Raw genomic sequence first — 18,955 nt, 5'->3', positions numbered from 1 at the left:
GGTTTAAATGAGAAAATGCCACTAGGAAACTAGCAGCCCTGAGTCTTTATGTAAAACATGAAAAACTCCATATCAGTGCTATCTACAAAGGTGTACTCATTTCTTTGTTATGGTACTTTACTGTTCCAATGAAACAATAGAAAATCTCATTTTAAAGTACATTTTCGGCCATCCTGACCTATTTTCAGGGGCAAGAATGTTGATGTTACACTGTGTTTTAAATCAGGTTTTGATCTTAAACTAACTATCACAGCACTGATTTTACTGATTACAGTTGTAATCTCAATTAGAATCCCAAACTGGCTTTTCTCCAGTCAGTGTTATGGTGAAATTTAACTTGTTCTTTTGTGTAGTTGCACATGGCCCATCACAGGACCCCTTAGTAAGCTGTACAGCATAAGTTTTTCAATTCACTTTTGTCAGAAAACTTCACATTATGAGAAGTTACAGCACAGTTTCTCCAAATGTGTGCTTCTTTTTCAGTCAGCGTGCTTTTAGAGCATCTACATTAGCTCATATAGTAAAAGTACAATCAGTAAGTGTACTTTAACATTTGAGATTCCGAGCGACTCTTGCTTAGATCATGTGAACTATTTCATGAACCTTTTTTTTTGTACAATGCATCAGACCTGTTCAAATCAGTTTATTTTCAATTTATTTCAACTAATCTAGAGACAAGGAACTCCTTTTCAGCTTCTGTGATGCATTTACTTCTCACACCTTAATCTAGATGTTAGTGTTCTCAAAGTTAACATGTCTCATGTTACCATCATGTATTTCTAAAACCCAGCCTCAGTCTATGCCCTATAGACACCATTGATCTAGATATTCACAAATTTCATCAGGACATCTCTAACATCTAAAGTTTTTGTTGTTTTTATGTTTTACATAAAAAACTTTAGATTTTCAAATGAAAGCAAAGTGACATGCAAGGATATTTTTCTTTAGTGATGTTGCTTCAGCAATCTCAAATACTAATTATTCTGGGAATTTTTATGGTCAAACTATGTGATTTTCCAAATGTGTGTTTGTGTGTGTGGAGTAAAATGTTATGATGTTGTCACCATGAATCATTCAGGATTAACAACACAAATTGTTTCGATAGCAGAAACAGTCTGTCTTACAGTTCTCAGACGTTACCGCTAGTTTTACAAACACAGTCTTCTTCAGGTCTGTTTATGTAGCTTTTATGAAACTGATTTTCCATAGTACAAGTAGCTTTTAATTTTTCTTAGCTCTCCAGTATAAATGCAATAATTTGCAGGCTTTATTGAAACTGTCACAAATGTAACACTAAATGCCAAAAACAGGGTTGATCAATGTTTCTATGAACACTGCTTCGTATATCAACAGCTCTGAAACCCCCATTTATTTTTTTTAAAGTAATGCAGAACAGGCTCTCTGTTACTCTCTGTGTCTCTAAAAATCCCAACAAAACTGGCAATCACCTTGTAGAGGAATTTCTTTCATTTATGTATTGATCACTTTGTTTATTGGTAATGCTTTTAGGTCACTGTTTTAGCATGTCTGCCTCATACTCCATTCAAACAGTTGGTGGGGGTTTGGTAAGGAAGTTGGGGGGAAGCAGACAACTCCACAGGAAGAGTCTTTTTGTCTTTTCTCCACTGTAAGAGATAGCAAGGGAGTGTGAAACTTTCTTTGGGGGAAAGACCAAAGGTGTGAAAACAGCTGTGTACTGCCTTTTGTTCCTGTAGGAGGTATTTAACTGAGAGCCATGCTAGGCTCAGTGAGAGACTCTGCTCACCCTCTGCCCCAGTGATAGCAGTCCCTCACCAAGCTTGGTTTCTGTTCTTTGTCTTGATTAAAGAATGTCAGCTACTGCTCATCGCTTGTCTGCAGGCTTTATTAAATGGAAAACTTCCACAACAGCCTCTAAACAGTGGTTTATGGCTTTTTATCACCTGCAACACCATGTAACACTTGGATGCTAGATTCTTTTACCAGTCAGTGTTGTTAACCCCAACCCCAGGCTCCAAGTGTCTGAGCTCTAACCCTGGCTGCCAAATGTCTCCCTGAGGCCTTTGTACCTTTTACCACCAGACTAAGTTTGTAGTCCTGTCTACTAATATTATTTAATTTTTTTATTATAGCACAAGGTTCAGTTAGGTTAATACTTTGACTTCCTCAATTTGAGCACATTTCTGACCCGATACTTTATCAAACCTTTACTCGAGTGTTTTTGACACTAGCAGCTGTACTTCTACTTAAGTAAAAATTGCCTGCACTTTTGCCACCTCAGTTGCCACTTTTCTGGAGTTTGTACAGTTTTTATATTGACACTTTCAACGTTTTACGTGTTATCCTTGATCACAGTTCTAAACAAAATAACTTTCTTGACATCAAAGTAACCCAAACAAGCAAATATATATCCAGTTCTCTTTACTCCAAACCTGGTTTAAGGCTATGCTGTTGTTGTGATATGGCCATACAAATAATATTAAGTTGAATTAATCTTAAAAAAAAAAAATATGGTTGCTTCATGGCTACCTGTTCAGAGAATTTGCAGGCTTTTATGGAAACTGTCACAATGTAACACTCACACTGTCAAAACAGGGTTGATCCATGTTTCTATGAACACTGATTAATATATCAACAGCTCTGAAAATCCTTTTTTTAAAGTAATGCAGGACAGGATCTCTGTGTCTCTAAAAACCCAACCAAACTGGCAATCACCTCTAAACAAATGGAAGTAGTTTATGGATCTTTATCACCTGCAACACCTAGATGTTAGACTCTTTTACCATCACATTTGCAAGGGTTTGTGTGTTATCCTTGATCACAGTTCTAAATAAGTTAACTTTCTTGACATCAAAGTAGACCAAAAAAGACAAATATACGTCCAGTTCTTTTTTTACTCCAAACCTACTGATCGGAAAACATTATGTGATGCTGGAAGTTTTCATCCTATCCACCTCCAAGACAAGTTTACCTGAAACCAACACATTAGACTTAAATCTGTGAAATTCCTGAACAATATGCTTTGTGCAGTAGCAGTAGTACTAGAACTAGTAGTCCTAGAATTGTGCATCAACCAGGCTTCAAAAGTGATCACTCTTCTGGCTTGTAAATGATGAAAACATGTCACAGTCTTAGCTGCAAATCAGAAATGTTGGTAAATTTAAAAAAGGAGTTTAAACTTCAGGTTTGGCATAGACACAAACTTTATTAATGCCACACTCGGGAGATTCACATGTTATACGAGCACAACGGTCAGTAAGAAAAAGTGAATCAAATTTCAAACAAGCAAAACACCTATGCAAGAGTAACTACTAATGATTTACAAATACTTGTCATAGAGCCAATACACTCAGAATGTTAGCATATCAGGATAAAGCTCTCTGTAATTCCTGGACAGTTCATGAAATAATTTAAAATTAAATCTGCACTTCAGTTAACTTTTTTTTTTTTAATAACAGGTTTATGTCTTAGATCTACGGATACAGCTAAAACACTCTGCTTGTATAATGCTGCATTCTCTCCCAGCTTATCCTTTTCTCACAACGAGGTGATTCCCAAAGTACGAGTCAATAAAACAATGACTCTAAAACCAGAACAGAAAGATAAAGTTGCAAGATCAAAGATTAAGGATTGTGTTTTTATAGCACGTAGTAAACTATCCCCTTTTTCTCCTTGGCCTTGTGTACCTCACAAGTCAAATTATACATTGTGATGGAGCAGTCACAATACACACTCACGAGACACAGTTTGATTTTTCTAACACAAAGTTTGTATGAAGTTCACCTTATTAGCTGAAAATATTAAAGCCAGAACAGCTGAACTGTATGATGTGTACAAAGACACAAAACATTATTTACCATCAGATCCCGAGCCCTCCATGTGTTAATCAAGACCAGTTCAGTTCAAATCAAGTTTAAATGATTCTATCTGAACTCTGTGGAGCCTGATCTCCAGCTTTTTGAGTCTGACACTGAAACCAGAGGATCTTTCTGTCTCTTCAGATTCACTGTGATCCAGTGATGGGAGTGATTTCAGCCCTGAGTGATCACGCTGATGTTTGCACAGAGCAGACAATGAGGTGAATGTTTTGGCACATTGGTAACAGTGAAACAGTTTATTAGTAACGTGGGATCGTTTGTGTTTGGAGTATGAACTGAGATTCCTGAAGCTCTTGTCACACTGGTCACAGCTGTAGTTTCCTTCCATGTGTGCACGTTCATGATAGTTACGACCATTTGAGTGTGAGAAGCTTCTGTCACAGTGTCCGCACTTGTATGGTTTCTCTCCTGTGTGGACTCGTTTGTGTGATTTAAGCTCCCATGCCGTGGTGAAGGATGACCCACACTGATCACAGAGGTGCTTTTTAACCCCACTGTGAATCAGTTCATGTCGTTTTAAGTCACCTGATGTGGTGAAGCTTCTCCCACATTCTTTGCAGTATTTTAGTTTGTCTGCAATGTGTCTACGTTGATGTCTTTTTAGGTCAGCTTTCCAACTGACAGTTTTTCCACAAAGGTCACAATGAAAGTTTTTCCCACCACCACAGTGATGACAGGGTTGAGAACTGGATCCATCTGTGTCGCTCTGCTTCTAAACAAAGACACAAAGACCGTGTAAGTCAGTCCTTCAACATTTTTATCCTGAACATCGCCTGAAATAAAGAGCATCTCTGCAGACGTCCAATTACATTTGACTGTTTCAGTTAACACACTCAGTTTACTGGGCTGCAATAACTACAATACTACCACCATAATACTACAGTAATACTAAAATCATAACTGAAATGAAAATCTGAATAAACACTCAGAGCTGCTTTTCCATGCAGTAGAATTGCTAACATGCTAACACAGTTTAATGAGCAGAGTTGTTCCAAACAGTCAGGCTAAAATGACAAGATCAAAATATAAATACATACCTCACAGTAACTGCACTTGTAGAGTCTCTTTCTGGTGTGGATCTGTTGGTGTTCTCTCAGGTAATGTGGAGATTTAAAAGTCTTCTCACACAGGTCACATTTATAAGGTCGTCCCTCAGTGTGGGTAAACATGTGTCGTTGTAACTTTGCGTCTGTTATAAACTCTTTGCCACACTGTTCACAGCAGTACACATCATGTCTGGTGTGAATGCGTAGGTGTGTATTTCGGTGCCCTCTCCGGCTGAAAGTTTTTCCACAGAATTCACAGCTGTATGCCTTAATTCCAGAGTGGGTAACTAAATGACTCTGTAAGCTGCTACTTTGAGTAAAAGTTCTGCCACACTGATCACAGCTGTACGCTTTAACTCCACTGTGGATGAGTTGGTGTTGTTTTAGGTAATGCTTCCTGGAAAAAGACTTTCCACACAAGTCACAGCTGAACGGTCTCTCTCCAGTGTGGATGACCTGATGCTGTTTTAGTTTATGCTTCTCAGTAAAATCCTTCCCACACTCATCACAGCTGTACGCTTTAACTCCACTGTGGATGAGTTGGTGTTTTCTTAGGGAACTTTTAAAGGAAAAACACTTTCCACAAAAGTCACAGCTGAACGGTCTCTCTCCAGTGTGGATGACCTGATGTTGTTTTAGGGAACCCTTCAAGGAAAAAGACTTTCCACACAAGTCACAGCTGAACGGTCTCTCTCCAGTGTGGATGACCTGATGCTGTTTTAGTGAAGCCTTCTCAGTAAAATCCTTCCCACACAAGTCACAGCTGTACGCTTTAACTCCACTGTGGATGAGTTGGTGTTGTTTTAGGTGACCCTTCCTGGAAAAAGACTTTCCACACAAGTCACAGCTGAACGGTCTCTCTCCAGTGTGGATGACCTGATGCTGTTTTAGTTTATGCTTCTCAGTAAAATCCTTCCCACACTCGTCACAGCTGTACGCTTTATCTCCACTGTGGATGAGTTGGTGTTTTTTTAGGGAACTTTTAAAGGAAAAAGACTTTCCACACTCGTCACAGCTGTACGCTTTAACTCCACTGTGGATGAGTTGGTGTTTTCTTAAGGAACTTTTAAAGGAAAAAGACTTTCCACACAAGTCACAGCTGTACGCTTTAACGCCACTGTGGATGAGTTGGTGTTGTTTTAGGGAACCCTTCAAGGAAAAAGACTTTCCACACAAGTCACAGCTGAACGGTCTCTCTCCAGTGTGGATGACCTGATGCTGTTTTAGTGAAGCCCTCACAGTAAAATCCTTCCCACACTCATCACAGCTGTACGCTTTAACTCCACTGTGGATGAGTTGGTGTTTTCTTAGGGAACTTTTAAAGGAAAAAGACTTTCCACAAAAGTCACAGCTGAACGGTCTCTCTCCAGTGTGGATGACCTGATGCTGTTTTAGATGACCCTTCTGAGTAAACTCTTTCCCACACTCGTCACAGGTGTGTGTTTTCTCTCTCTTTCTTCTGTGAGGTTTGTCGGCCTCCTGAGAGCGCTGACTTCTCGCTCCATGTTGGTCCTGCAGTGACAGAGATAAAAACAGAGGCAGTGAGTGAAATGCAGTCGTGGAACAAACTCAACCTTCAAACTCCCTCCATTAACACTAGTTTTAAACCTGAAGGTGGAGTCTGGCACCAAACACCTTAACCACTTAAGCCCCACGCCCCCAGTACCGGGGGCAAAAAGGAGGAGATCACGTTTAATCGGTTATAACGCGGGTTGAGAAATATAACTCTAGACGTGTGGTATCCACAGAAACCTCAGAATCTCAGCTAAAATGTCATATAAACCATTTCTACAACCACCAAACACACCGAAAACAAGCCGTGATTAAACGAGCAGTTACGTAAATGCGCAGAAGTCCACTAAACAAACAAAACCGAACCAGAAATTCTTCAGACTTCGTGTAACCGGCTAAAGATGGGCTGGTTAGCTTCCAGGGCTATCACTGACTCCACACACCAAGTTTCACCACGATCAGACCAAAATTCACTGAATGAGCCACAAAAGCAGACCACAAAAACACACAGCAGCGCAAATGCGCTAAGACAGAAATTGGCTTACCGTCCCGATTGCCTCCGTTATTTTCGCCGGTAGCCACGTGATTAACAGTAGTTACCATGCCTATCTAGCCGCATCAGAGCAGTTTTCCGTCAACAACCTCAATTTTAGACCCACCTACAGACACGTGACTGAACAGACGCCACATGCAGTAAATTTGGGCCCACGTGGGTTCTCTTTCAAACATTCGTTTCGGTGTCTCACCCAATGCTGGAACGACCCAATGCTGTCTCCAATCGGCCCACCGATGGAGCACACTGAGTCCGCCACACCAGGCACCAGCTGGGTCGACGAGATGGATATCGTCCTCCCGCTGGTGGATGATGCCGAGGTCAGCTGCGAAGCTATGTTGTCTGATTCCCTTGAGGCTAATGATGAGCTACTCAGCGAAACCTCTGAGGGAGCGTCGGAACATCTCGTCTCGGACGAGGATGACGACGTTTTCTTTGCCCCCTCTGGTCGGAATTCTGCGACACAAGGGGCCGATTGTGATAACCCGACACACAGTCCCGCGGCATGGAGCTATTTGACGTTGCGGTGACAACAGAGACCTCCACCTCACGATACGAGGGTAAAAGGCTCCCCAAAGCAAAGCGCACTACTAAGCAGGTACTGCCGCTTTTCCCCGAATGCGTGGACGAGGTCACACGCTGCTGGGCAAAGCCATTTTCGTCACCCAACCAGCCCCGCAGGTCACGGCCCAGGGTCCCCTAGGATCACAGAACCCTAAGACCCACTGGCCCAGGAAACATGTCCCGCCTGCTGCTGCTCAGGGTGCCCCACCACCAGCCAAGCAGTCGGACCGCAAGAAGAACAACATGCCTAACATCCCCCACGGGGGAGATCGGAGCCGGACCAGCCCGGGCTCCAAGTTCACTCCAGGGCTCAGTTCCGGAGCCCGTTCGGAGAAGTGTGTTCTGCCTCCACCTTTCAGCGCCTGGGACGCGAGTTCGATCCCACAGAGCGCATTTCAGCAAAGAGACGATGAGACACTGTTCAGCTGAATCAAGCATGTCAGTCTCACAAAACACACTATTTAAAAAAAAAAAAAAAAAAAACCTCACCCGTTGCGGGAAAAATGTGTGAAAAACACAGAAAGTATGTTGAAAAACATAATGCCCCCACGCACCCAGACACCGGGGTTGATTCCCTCAGTGGTGTCCGGCCCCATAAGCGCTGGTCAAGCGCGCGCCGCCCGCGCATGCGCAGTCGGGTCTGGCCCGAAGGTCCAGTTTCCGCCACAAGACGGAGCCAGAGCTCCGTCTACTGTGGAGCGCCTGTCTTTGGGGCAGCTGTCAGCAAGAATAGAGAGATGGCGAGCTCTCGCTGCGCCAGAATGGGTTGTGAGGACATTAGAGCGAGGCTATCGTTTGCAATTCGCAACCACCCCTCCCCGATTTCACAGAGTGATTTTCTCTCTTGCAAAAGGCGAATCAGCCAGGATCCTGCAAGAAGAAATAACTACCTTGCTATCAAAGGGAGCAGTATGAGAAATACCCCAGGAGCAGAGCCAATGCGGCTTTTACTCAAAGTATTTTCCCGTGCCCAAGAAGGGAGGGGGACTGCGTCCGATACTGGACCTACGGGCTCGGAATCAGCATCTGAGGTCATACATAGACGATTGGCTGCTGCTATCAGAGTCAGAAATAATGGGAAGAGAGCACACCAGGTTGACAGTGGATCATCTGATGGCTCTGGGTTTCACCATAAGAGTGTCCTGCAGCCAGCTCAGGCCATCTCTTTCATAGGAATAACTCTAAACTCCGCCTGTTCAGAGCGTGTCTCTCTGTGGACAGAGTAAAAAGAAAATAAAAAATGCTATCACATGCCGGCATTTTTCAGTTGGGAAGATATCTCCCATTCAGAAAATGCCTGCAGATGCTGGGATTAATGGCGTCTTCACTGGCGGTCATTCCACTAGGCAGACTGCATATGAGGGAATTTCAGCGATGGGTTGCATCACTGAGACTGAATCGAAAGCGCCATACCCACCGCCATATCAGAGTGACAGCAGACTGCGCTGCAGCACTCCACTGTTGGAGAAATCCCACATCCCGCAGAGTAGTGAGCAGCAGCTGGGACTCACAACAGAGGGGTGCTCACATAAATTGGCTAGAATTGCTAGCAGCATTTCTAGCACTAAGACACTTCCTTCCCCTGTTGAGAAACCACCATGTTCTGATCAGAACAGACAACACCACTGTTGTGGCGTACATCAACAGACAGGGCGGGTTACGTTCCCATCCTTTGCACATGCTGGCTTACAGACTGATCATGTGGAGCAGCATCAATCTGTTGTCACTGAGAGCTACTCACATTCCAAGAGCTCTGAACTTGGGAGCAGACTTAATGTCCAGGGGAAACCCGCAGTACGGGGACTGGACCCTGCACCCACATGTGGTGACCTAAATCTGGACCCGCTTTGGCCAGCCACAGGTCGATCTGTTTGCCTCGAGGGAGAACGCTCAGTGTCCACTGTATTTCTCGCTGAGGGACCAGGAGGCTCTGCTAGGGGTAGACACATTAGCTCACAACTGGCCACATGCTCTGCTTTATGCGTTCCCTCCGCTGGCCTTAATTTCTCCCACTCTAACCAGAGTGAGAGAGAGGGCTAACAATGATATTGATCGCCCCAAGGTGGATAAGGTCACATTGGTTAGCGGAGATTATGCCCCTCTTGTGGAGCGAACCTTGGCCTCTCCCTTACCGACGAGGCCAAGTTTCCCAAGCCAGGGGGGAGATTTTTCACCCTCACCCCGAGCGCCTCGCCCTGTGGGCTTGGCCCGTGAGAGGTTGAATCTGAGTACAGCAGGACTCCCCCAGGGTGTTATAGCCACTATTCAGAGTGCTAGAGCCCCCTCCACAAGATCATTGTATGAGAACAAGTGGAGGGTATTTGAGGAATGGTGTGGAAAGTCTCACACTCTCTCCTTTCAGTGCTCTGTCACAACAATTCTCTCCTTTCTCTAAGAACTGTTAGATAAAGGAAAGGCCTTTTCCACAATTAAAGTATATCTAGCAGCCCTTTCAGCCTGCCATGTGGGCTTCGTGGATGGCCCAGTGAGCCATCACCCGCTAGTCTGCCGTTTCATGAAAGGGGCACGACGGCTCCACCCAGTGTCTAAACTTCTTGTTCCCACGTGGGATTTATCCCTGGTGCTGGGGGCAGTTTCACAGCCACCATTTGAACCACTAAACCAGGTGGAAATAAAAATCCTGTCTTTGAAGACTGCATTGTTCCTGGCCCTTGCATCTGCAAAGCGTGTCAGTGATATTCATGCGCTGTCAATACACAAAGAGTGCACCCGATTCATGCGGGATAACTCTAGAGTCACACTCAGGCCAAATCCGGCCTTTGTGCCCAAAAATCCTTTTCTCCAATGCACCCCATTAGAGCTGGAAGCTTTTTGCCCTCCTCCTCTCTCCTCCCCTGAACAGGAGCGCCTACATGCTCTCTGTCCAGTTAGGGCTTTATGTACCTATATAGAGAGAACGAAGGCTTTCAGGAGGTCGGATCAGCCATTTGTTTCCTGGGCTAAACCACATCTTGGCAAGCCGTTAGCAAACAACTCATTTCCCACTGGATTGTTGAGGCGATCCAATTGGCTTATTCCAGCACGGGTCTGCCCCCGCCGGAGGGACTTCGTGCTTATTCTGCCAGAGGGATGGCAACCTCTTGGGCCCTTTTTAGGGGTGTCTCTATAGAAGAGATATGTGCAGCTGCGAGCTGGGCTTCACCTTTGACCTTTGCAAGGTTTTACAGGTTGGATGTCACTGCACCATCTCTAGCCCACACTGCGTTAAGTGTGGGTCCCCACGAGACCTAAATTGGCAGTCAGTCGTTCAGAAGGGCTTATCTGGCAATACGGGAGTCTGCATATCCCCATAGTGAGACACCGAAACGAATGTTTGAAAGAGAACTTGAGGTTACTCTATTCCGTAACCCCCATTCTGTGATAACATGAGTGAGGTGTCTCACCAGATCACCCTCCTTGCATGACGCGAGGAAGAGGTGAGCTTATCTTGAATGACGGGTGACGCTGCGTCACACCCTTTTATAGGGAGGAGGGTGGCCCCTCCCTGATGCAAGCGTCACGACTGCCAGCCAATAATGGCTGGAGTAATGATATAGAGGCTTCTGAGGACAAGGCTGAGAGAGCGTTCCCCATAGTGAGACTGACGATATAATTGAGGCGAGACAAAGTACTTTACAACTCCACAACTTTATTAAAAAACCCATCAATGTATTTTCACTTAAAGAAGCTGTTTTTATGTGCATTAAAGTTATATAAAAATTTAACAGTGCAAATGCAAATTGCTTGCTGACAGTTTAACCAAAAGGATTTTCCAGAGGAAATTGGCTGACATTTGCTCCAGGGCATTTACATTTGCACTGTTAAATTTTTATATAACTTTAATACACATAAAAAACAGCTGCTTGTTTAAGTGAAAATAGATAGATGGTTTTTTTTTTGCACTAATAAAGTTGCGGAGTTGTAAAGTATTTTGTCTAGTGTCAATTATATCATCAGCTATATTGTTATCGCAAATTTTCAAATGTATATTGTGATAAATATTTTTGGTCATATCGCCCTGCTCTGTCTGTCACCTTCTGTGTTGAGCTCATTGTTTTCTCTGTAGTGGCTGAGCTGAGTCCAAGTAGCTGAAAATGTTCCTCTGCTGCTCCGTCAGACTCTTCTCCTTCTGCTGATCAGTTGGGACACAAAACAGATCTTTGTTAGGCTCCACACTGCACTGAAGAGTCAAAGTGTCTCATATGTTCATCTGACAACAAAATAAACAAAATTTTTGCTTCCCGAGGTGGGCAAACAGACACAAGAGGTTTGAGCACGGATACCAAATTTAGCAGTATGGCAGACCAGTAGCAGGAGAGATACTTTGGTGTCACGGTTCAATATTTTTTAGATACAAAAAAAAAAAAAAATGTTCATGCCTTTTTAATTTGTCATTTATTAAAATTATAAATATATATTTTAACTCAAAAGTACAGTTTTTAAATTTAATGTTGATGAAACAACAAAAATAAATAAATAAATCTATCTGATCGAGAAATCACTCATCTTTGGAAAAGAGAGTTTATTACAGAGAAATGGCTCTTTCCAAAATAAAAGCTATTCTATACGCTTCTTCTGGGCTATGTTCTCAGCAGCATATTAAACATATCAGGTCCCCATAAGGAGAATCATGTGCTAACGGCTGTCTAAATGACTCTGGTAAAGTTTGCGGCATGCGTGCTTGTTGTTTTTGTCTGCTTCCACTTGTCTTTGCACTAGGATGATGTCAGCATAAATGTGCAGTCATATTCGTTGTGTTCCCACTAGTGCTGTGAACGTTAATCTCGTTAAAATGACGTTAACGCCATGACGCTGCAAATCTCCGTTAACGAGTTACCGTGGATCGCCCCGTGCGTGGGGCTGGACGGCATCAACACGTTAACAAGCTAACTGCGCTAACGCACTAGTTCCCACCAATCAAGCATTGCGTGGCACATCCGACATACTGTTTTACTTTTGTCCATGACGCGCTTACCATCAGGGTCATGCTTCACATGAACATCAAGATAGTTTCAAACGCCAGATCTGAATGAAGGTGGGGGAGGTTCAATTTCGGGTAGCGTTGAGGCAGTTGCCATGTTGCAACGAGCTTGGCTTCTGTCTTGCTAGCTTGCGCTGCGCTCAGTGGATCTGCACTCGACAGTGCAGCCTAGGCGGGGTAGTCGAACGCAGATCCACTGAGCGCTCAACACAGACAGCATCGTCGGAAGAAAAGTTGATAAAACAAATAAATTTTGTATTGTTCGATACATATGCGTACCGAACCGAAAGCACTGTATCGAACGTATTTGTTTGTTTTGTTTTTAAAAACACACACTCCCTTCACCTCTTCTACATTCTCATGTTTCTCCCAGAGCAGATCTGAGGGGCAGCCCCTCAGTCATACACATATACTTTTAATCTCACCCTTAAGGGGTGGTCCCCAGGAGTTTCACAGCATGGTTTAGAACAGTGGTTCTCAAACTGTGGTACACATACCACTAGTAGTACTTAGTCTCTCTCTGGTGGTACACGGAAAATCTAAAAAAATTTTAAAGACTAAACAATATGTAATTGTGGAGGTATGCAAAGACGACACAAGCGTTCCCGGGGCTCTTCTGGGAGAGAGAGTGGACCAGAAAAAGTCTCCCCGAAAATAATGTGACCAAAGCGACATGTTAATCCAAGGTGTGTCCACTAATCAGCATTACAGGTGTCTACAATCTTGTAATAAGTCAGTGGGCCTATATATAGGACTCCAGGTGTTGTTTGGTGACATGGTGAGTACCACACTCAACATGGACCAGAGGAAGCAAAGGAAGGAGTTGTCTCAGGAGATCAGAAAGAAAATCATAGAAAAGCATGTTAAAGTTAAAGGCTATAAGACCATCTCAAAGCAGCTAGATGTTCCTGTGACTACAGTTGCACATATTATTCAGAAATTTAAGATCCATGGAACTGTAGCCAACCTCCCTGGATGTGGCCGTAGGAGGAAAATTGATGACAGATCAAAGAGACGGATAATCCGAATGGTAACAAAAGAGCCCAGAAAGACTTCTAAAGAGATCCAAGCTGAAGTTCATGCTCAAGGAACATCAGTGTCAGATCGCACGAGCCGTCATTGTTTCACCCAAAGTGGTCTACATGGGAGACGACCAAGGAGGACACCACTGTTAAAATCATATCACAAAAAATCCAGACTGGAATATGCCAAACTACGTGTTGACAAGCCACAAAGCTTCTGGGAAACTGTTGTGTGGACAGATGAGACAAAAATTGAACTTTTTGCCAAGGCACATCAGCTCCATGTTCACAGATGGAAAAATGAAGCATATCAAGAAAAGAACATTATCCCAACTGTGAAACATGGGGGAGGCTCGGTTATGTTCTGGGGCTGCTTTGCTGCATCTAGAATAGAATAGAATAGCATAGAATAGAAAACTTTATTTGTCAATTCCTTCAAATGTACTTGCCATACAAAGGAATTGAAATTACGTTTCACACTGTCCCATGCGTATACATTGACAACAATAAAGTGCAGATGCACAACAAAAAACAGCCCTAACAATAAGGTAATATTGAATGGGGACCTAAAAATAAATAAAATAAAGTGTTCCAACAGTGTTCTCTGGAAAATAGTATACTAGTCTACTATATAATAATATAAATAATGCTAAAAGAAATACTAAAAATATGTAGCAGCAGGTGTGTGCAATTGCAATGCAGAGGTAGTTGTTTCCAGTCAGGAATGTTTTCCAGTTCTTGGTTCTGGCACAGGGTGTCTTGAATCTGTGCAGGGTACAATGAAATCTCAAGACTATCAACAGATTCTAGAGAGAAATGTGCTGGCCAGTGTCAGAAAGACAGGTCTCAGTCACAGGTCATGGGTCTTACAACAGAACAATGACCCAAAATACACAGCTAAAACCCAAGAATGGCTAAGAGGAAAACATTGGACTATGCCAGGGGTTGGCAAATCCAGGCCTCAAGTGCCGGTGTCCTGGAGGTTTTAGATGTGTCCATGATCCATCACAGCTGATTTAAAGGGCTAAATGACTCCTCAGCATTTCTTGAAGTTCTCCAGAAGTTGGTAATGAACTAATCATTTGATTCAGGTGTGTTAACCTAGGGTGCGATCTAAAACCTGCAGGACACCGGCACTCGAGGCCTGGAGTTGCCTACCCCTGGACTATGCCAACCCTCCCAATTTTTCTGGGAGAATCCAGAATTTCATTGCCCCTCCCGAAAATCTCCTGGAACCACCATTCTCCCAAATTTCTCCCGATTTTCCACCCAGACAACAAAATTGAAAAATCATACCAAAGAAAGAGTCAAAGAAAGAGTAATAATATTACTCTTATTACTCTTTATGGGTTGCAAAATAAACTTTTAAAATATTTTCAGGTGAGAATGTAGCTGTGTAAACTTCAAATATCTGAGCCGGCAAGAACAGCAAACTCCTGGCTTCATCGTTTTCAAACCCCCTGTGGTCTTTTGCTAATCAGGTTAAACATGATATATAAGTCACTTAGACAACTTAAAAATATTGTTTGGCTTTTTTTAGTGTTTTATTTGTTCCTGAGTAAATCGGTTTGGCTGAGATCAAAGCGCGGCTTCCCGTAGCTGTCATGTGACCGGCTATTGCAGTTAATAATACAACAGCTTCTTGCCATTTTTGTTTCTTTTTATCACTGTGTAACTGATTTCAATCCGGTCGTTAAGTGATGATGTGACGAATCCTACTTCCGGGCCTAAAGTAGTCTGCGTTTAACATGGCTTTTGTGTTGTTAACATGTTTAATGTTTTGTATTTTCTTCTATTTAATCTCAAAAAGCTCCTAAAACAGTCAGTGATCACTGTTGACCTCCCTCGGCTTTTATTACCGCTAATCATTTATTGAAGCTCAGTTTTTAAAACCTTGGGATGTAACTACAGCAGCAGTATATGAATGACTAACCTCGTATTGTGGAGGGATTATCTCAGTTGTTCTCCTGGCTGAAGTTTGGCCCTTTTACAGCATCCTGCCATGCGATTACATTTGTTCCTGACCACCGAGAACACTCACGTTAACTTTTATCGAGTGGAAAAAAAGTTAGCTTGTTTATATTATGCTAACATAGCTGTGTCGCTAGCGGTCACGTAGCACATCATTATATACCAGCTAGCCCAACTTCAGTAACCCTACAAACGTCACTGCTGTTTAGTTTTCTGTCTTCATTTATGCTGGAAGTGATAACAGAGCTGTACGTTTTAATTTGTTTCCAAAACCCTGCAGTCAGGACATGCTATATTGTATTTAGATAGAAGCTAGCGAGCTAACTCCCTGCTAACTTCTAACTCCGTTAAATGTCATAAATTCCGTTTACATGGATGCCTGGATGTTAAACTCAATTGTTACACCTGGCAGAGCAGAACGCTGATCATTTTATTAAAGATGAAAGACTTCAGACAGTTTTTCAACTCTCAGTAATGCCATAGTGATCGTTTGATATATGGACCTGCAGCAGAGTTTAGGACCAGACACGGCTAGTGACGTCAGACTTAACGACCGGATAGTACAATACTGATGCTTGAGAGCGCGCGTGTGATGCAAGTATATGTAGAGTGTTGAGCGCGTGATCAGTGGTGAGAAAAACAAATCACGAAACTTGACCATTCTATACTCGTGGCTCACTTACACTTCTAATCTATTCTTTTGCACACTTACACACACCCAGCTGTGGTTTCCTGTTTTGCTGCACTCTGGAGAGCCTCGCCTTTAAGGTCTTCTCTCACAGAGAGCAACAGAAAACTTCGAAAAACTCAAGATTGACTGAACTCAGTTCAAAGTTACCTTGACACTTACCTTTAGATGTGAGAAGTAGTGATGGTCCGCTTGAAGCTGACGCTCCGGCACGTGTGTCAAAAAGATCAACACACTGCTTCAGAAGCACCGTGTCGAGGCTTGATTCGTTTGGCCAGAGTCACGTGATTAGTGACGTCTGAAGCTTCATTTAGAATGTACCTTTTTTTAATTGAACTTTATTGAAACACAGTAAGTATACAACATACAAACAGTTGAAGTTTACGAAGGAAAAGAACATGAACATACAAAACCAGGGGTAAAAAAAAATTATTATATGAGTACGCGAAAAAATCAACATATATAAATATTGTTCTGAGAGCCTTTTTGTTGGTTGAGTCTGATATTGATTGTATGTACAATTCCATATCCTTATAAAAAGGCAAAAATATGGTGTTTTATTAATAAACTTGCATTTATGGATAGAACATTTAGCTAAACGTATTAAGAAATGTATAATAAAAAAAACATTTATCATTCTTCCTGGAGAACTTAAAGAAACAGAATAAAACATTTTCCCATCATTAAGAAAACTCCCTTAAAATATGGACAATAACAACACTGCTAAATTCCTTCCAGAATCTCTGTGTAGAGGAACAGTACCAAAAAAGATGTGCCACAGTTTCTGCATGATCCCCACAGAAAGTTCAATTAGTATTTATGCCTCTTTTAAATGTTACCATATAGTGACTGGCAGGGTAACATTTATGAAGAATTTTATATGAGATTTCCTTCACCTTGTTTACAATTAGATATTTATGGGATCATTCAGACTGTCTTCCAGGTGATATCTGGAACATGTCGGTTCCAGTAAGATATTATATATATGGGAGAGACATGATATCTTCTTGGAATAAACTACGTATTCTCTTATTGCTGTTACCAAGTTCCTGTGAAAAGCAGATTTTTCCCACTGCTGACTCAGCTGGATCAGGGAGAGTGACTGAGGTAGATATTGAACTGTCAGTGTTTTTATATAACATTAAAGTACCTGAGGGTATGGCACCAAGCACCATTGAGAATTCCCGAACACTTACGGGAAAATTATATAGTGTAAGGGATTCATTGTAAGTAAGTAGTGCTCCCTCTTTATTAACCAGCTGAGCCACCAATAGGATCCCATTTTGGACCCAAGTTTCCAGGAAAAGTGATAATAAAAGAAATAAAATATCTCTGTTGTTCCAGATGAGGTATTTGTGTAGTGAGAAGTTGTGTTTATAAATGAGGGTCCACGCTAAGAGGACTTGCTTATGGAAGGATGAAAGATTTACAGGGAGTTTTCCAACACTGTAATTACAATTTAAAATAAAATTAAAGCCACCAAAATGGGAGAAAATATGATATGGTAACAAATTCCAGGTAGAGGTAGGGTTTTAAGAAAATGTTTAGCCCAAATAATTTTGAAAGTGTTATTTAAAGTAGAAAAGTCTAAAATGTTAAGCCCACCTGATTCATAGTTATTCATCACAACAGATTTTCTAATATAATGTGTACGGTTTTTCCATATAAAATTAAAGAGCATGCGGTTGATGTCTTTACTAATTTTCTTATCCAGATGTAAGGAGAGAGCAGCATATGCCAGTCGGGATATCCCTTCAGCTTTAGTAATTAACACTCTACCTGTCAGAGATAAATCCCTTTGCAGCCGCTGGTTGAACTTTTTTCAGATTTTTTTGTATAATCAGATTGAAGTTTGATGAGCATCTTGACTTTTGGTCTTTGGATATTAACAGTCCTTGGTATGTGACTTGTTGTTTAACAGAAATGTTACAGATAGCATTTGCAGTGCAGTCTTTAATTGCTAGCAATAGCTAGTGTTATTCTCTATACTTCCTATGAAAACCTGCAGTAAGAACGGAGCCAGGAGATTAGAAAATGATTTATAAAACTCCACAGTTAAACCATCTGTGCCAGGAGATTTGTTGGCCTTAAGTGCAGAAATAGAATTACAAACTTCCTCCACAGTCAGAGGGCTGTCACGGTGACTTCTATCTTCCACAACAATAGTTTTTAGGTTTTTAATATTATTGACAAACAGCGTTGAGACATCCTTTTTATATTTTGAGTTGTACGGTTTAGTATAGAATTTGGCACAGAAATTTGAAATTTCTCTAGGATTGTCAGAGACAGTGCCATTAATATTTAGTTGATTTTGGATCTGTATTTTTCAAGTCTGAAAAAGCAGAATTTTGTTCTCCCTCCTCCAGCCACCTCTTCCTGGATCTTACAAAAGCACCCTCAGCCTTGTGTCGATATAAACCGTCCAATTTATTTTGAAGTTCTAGTAAAGTTAATTTATCTTCCTCTGAGATTTCTTCTGGATATTTCTGGTAATAAGAGGCAATTTTGCTGATCACTTCTTCCTCTTCAGCTTTCCTTGATTTAATAATTTGACTCCCATATCTTCTCAAGAATTTGCATGCTTCAAATTTAAAAAATTCCCAATTGGTAAAAAAGGACTTCTCTGTGTTAGCTTTATTCCAATAATGAGCCGTTAATTTATTAATCTGCGTGTTAACAATTTGATCTTTTAGTAAGGAGTTATTTAACTTCCAATGAGAATTTATAAGGTATATTATCCAGTGTGAGCATTTGGATGTTA

General features: G+C 41.9%; 1 protein-coding gene across 1 annotated transcript; it reads right to left on the bottom strand.

Annotated features, from left to right (window-relative positions):
* Positions 1-3,158: 3,158 nt before the first annotated feature.
* On the bottom strand, positions 3,159-16,535 carry LOC146380645 (uncharacterized). Its single transcript, XM_084940214.1, has 4 exons — positions 16,357-16,535; positions 11,567-11,664; positions 4,895-6,415; positions 3,159-4,569 (listed from the first exon to the last, which is right to left on the bottom strand). The coding sequence occupies exons 2-4, from the start codon at positions 11,582-11,584 to the stop codon at positions 3,877-3,879; spliced, it is 2,232 nt and encodes a 743-aa protein (XP_084796340.1). The 5' UTR covers positions 11,585-11,664; positions 16,357-16,535; the 3' UTR covers positions 3,159-3,876.
* Positions 16,536-18,955: the final 2,420 nt, after the last annotated feature.

This window comes from Perissodus microlepis, chromosome 9, assembly GCF_051167445.1.
Source record: "Perissodus microlepis isolate ML-2025 ecotype Zambia chromosome 9, ASM5116744v1, whole genome shotgun sequence".
Lineage (NCBI taxonomy): Eukaryota > Metazoa > Chordata > Actinopteri > Cichliformes > Cichlidae > Perissodus > Perissodus microlepis.
The sequence above is the reverse complement of the archived record's forward strand: the minus strand, read 5'-3'. Positions and strand labels throughout refer to the sequence as shown.

Excerpts from the sequence above, each read along its gene's own strand:
- LOC146380645 (XM_084940214.1), bottom strand. Across the intron at positions 4,570-4,894 it reads ACAAGTGCAGTTACTGTGAG|AAGCAGAGCGACACAGATGG; the intron begins GTATGTATTTAT and ends GTCTTTGTTTAG.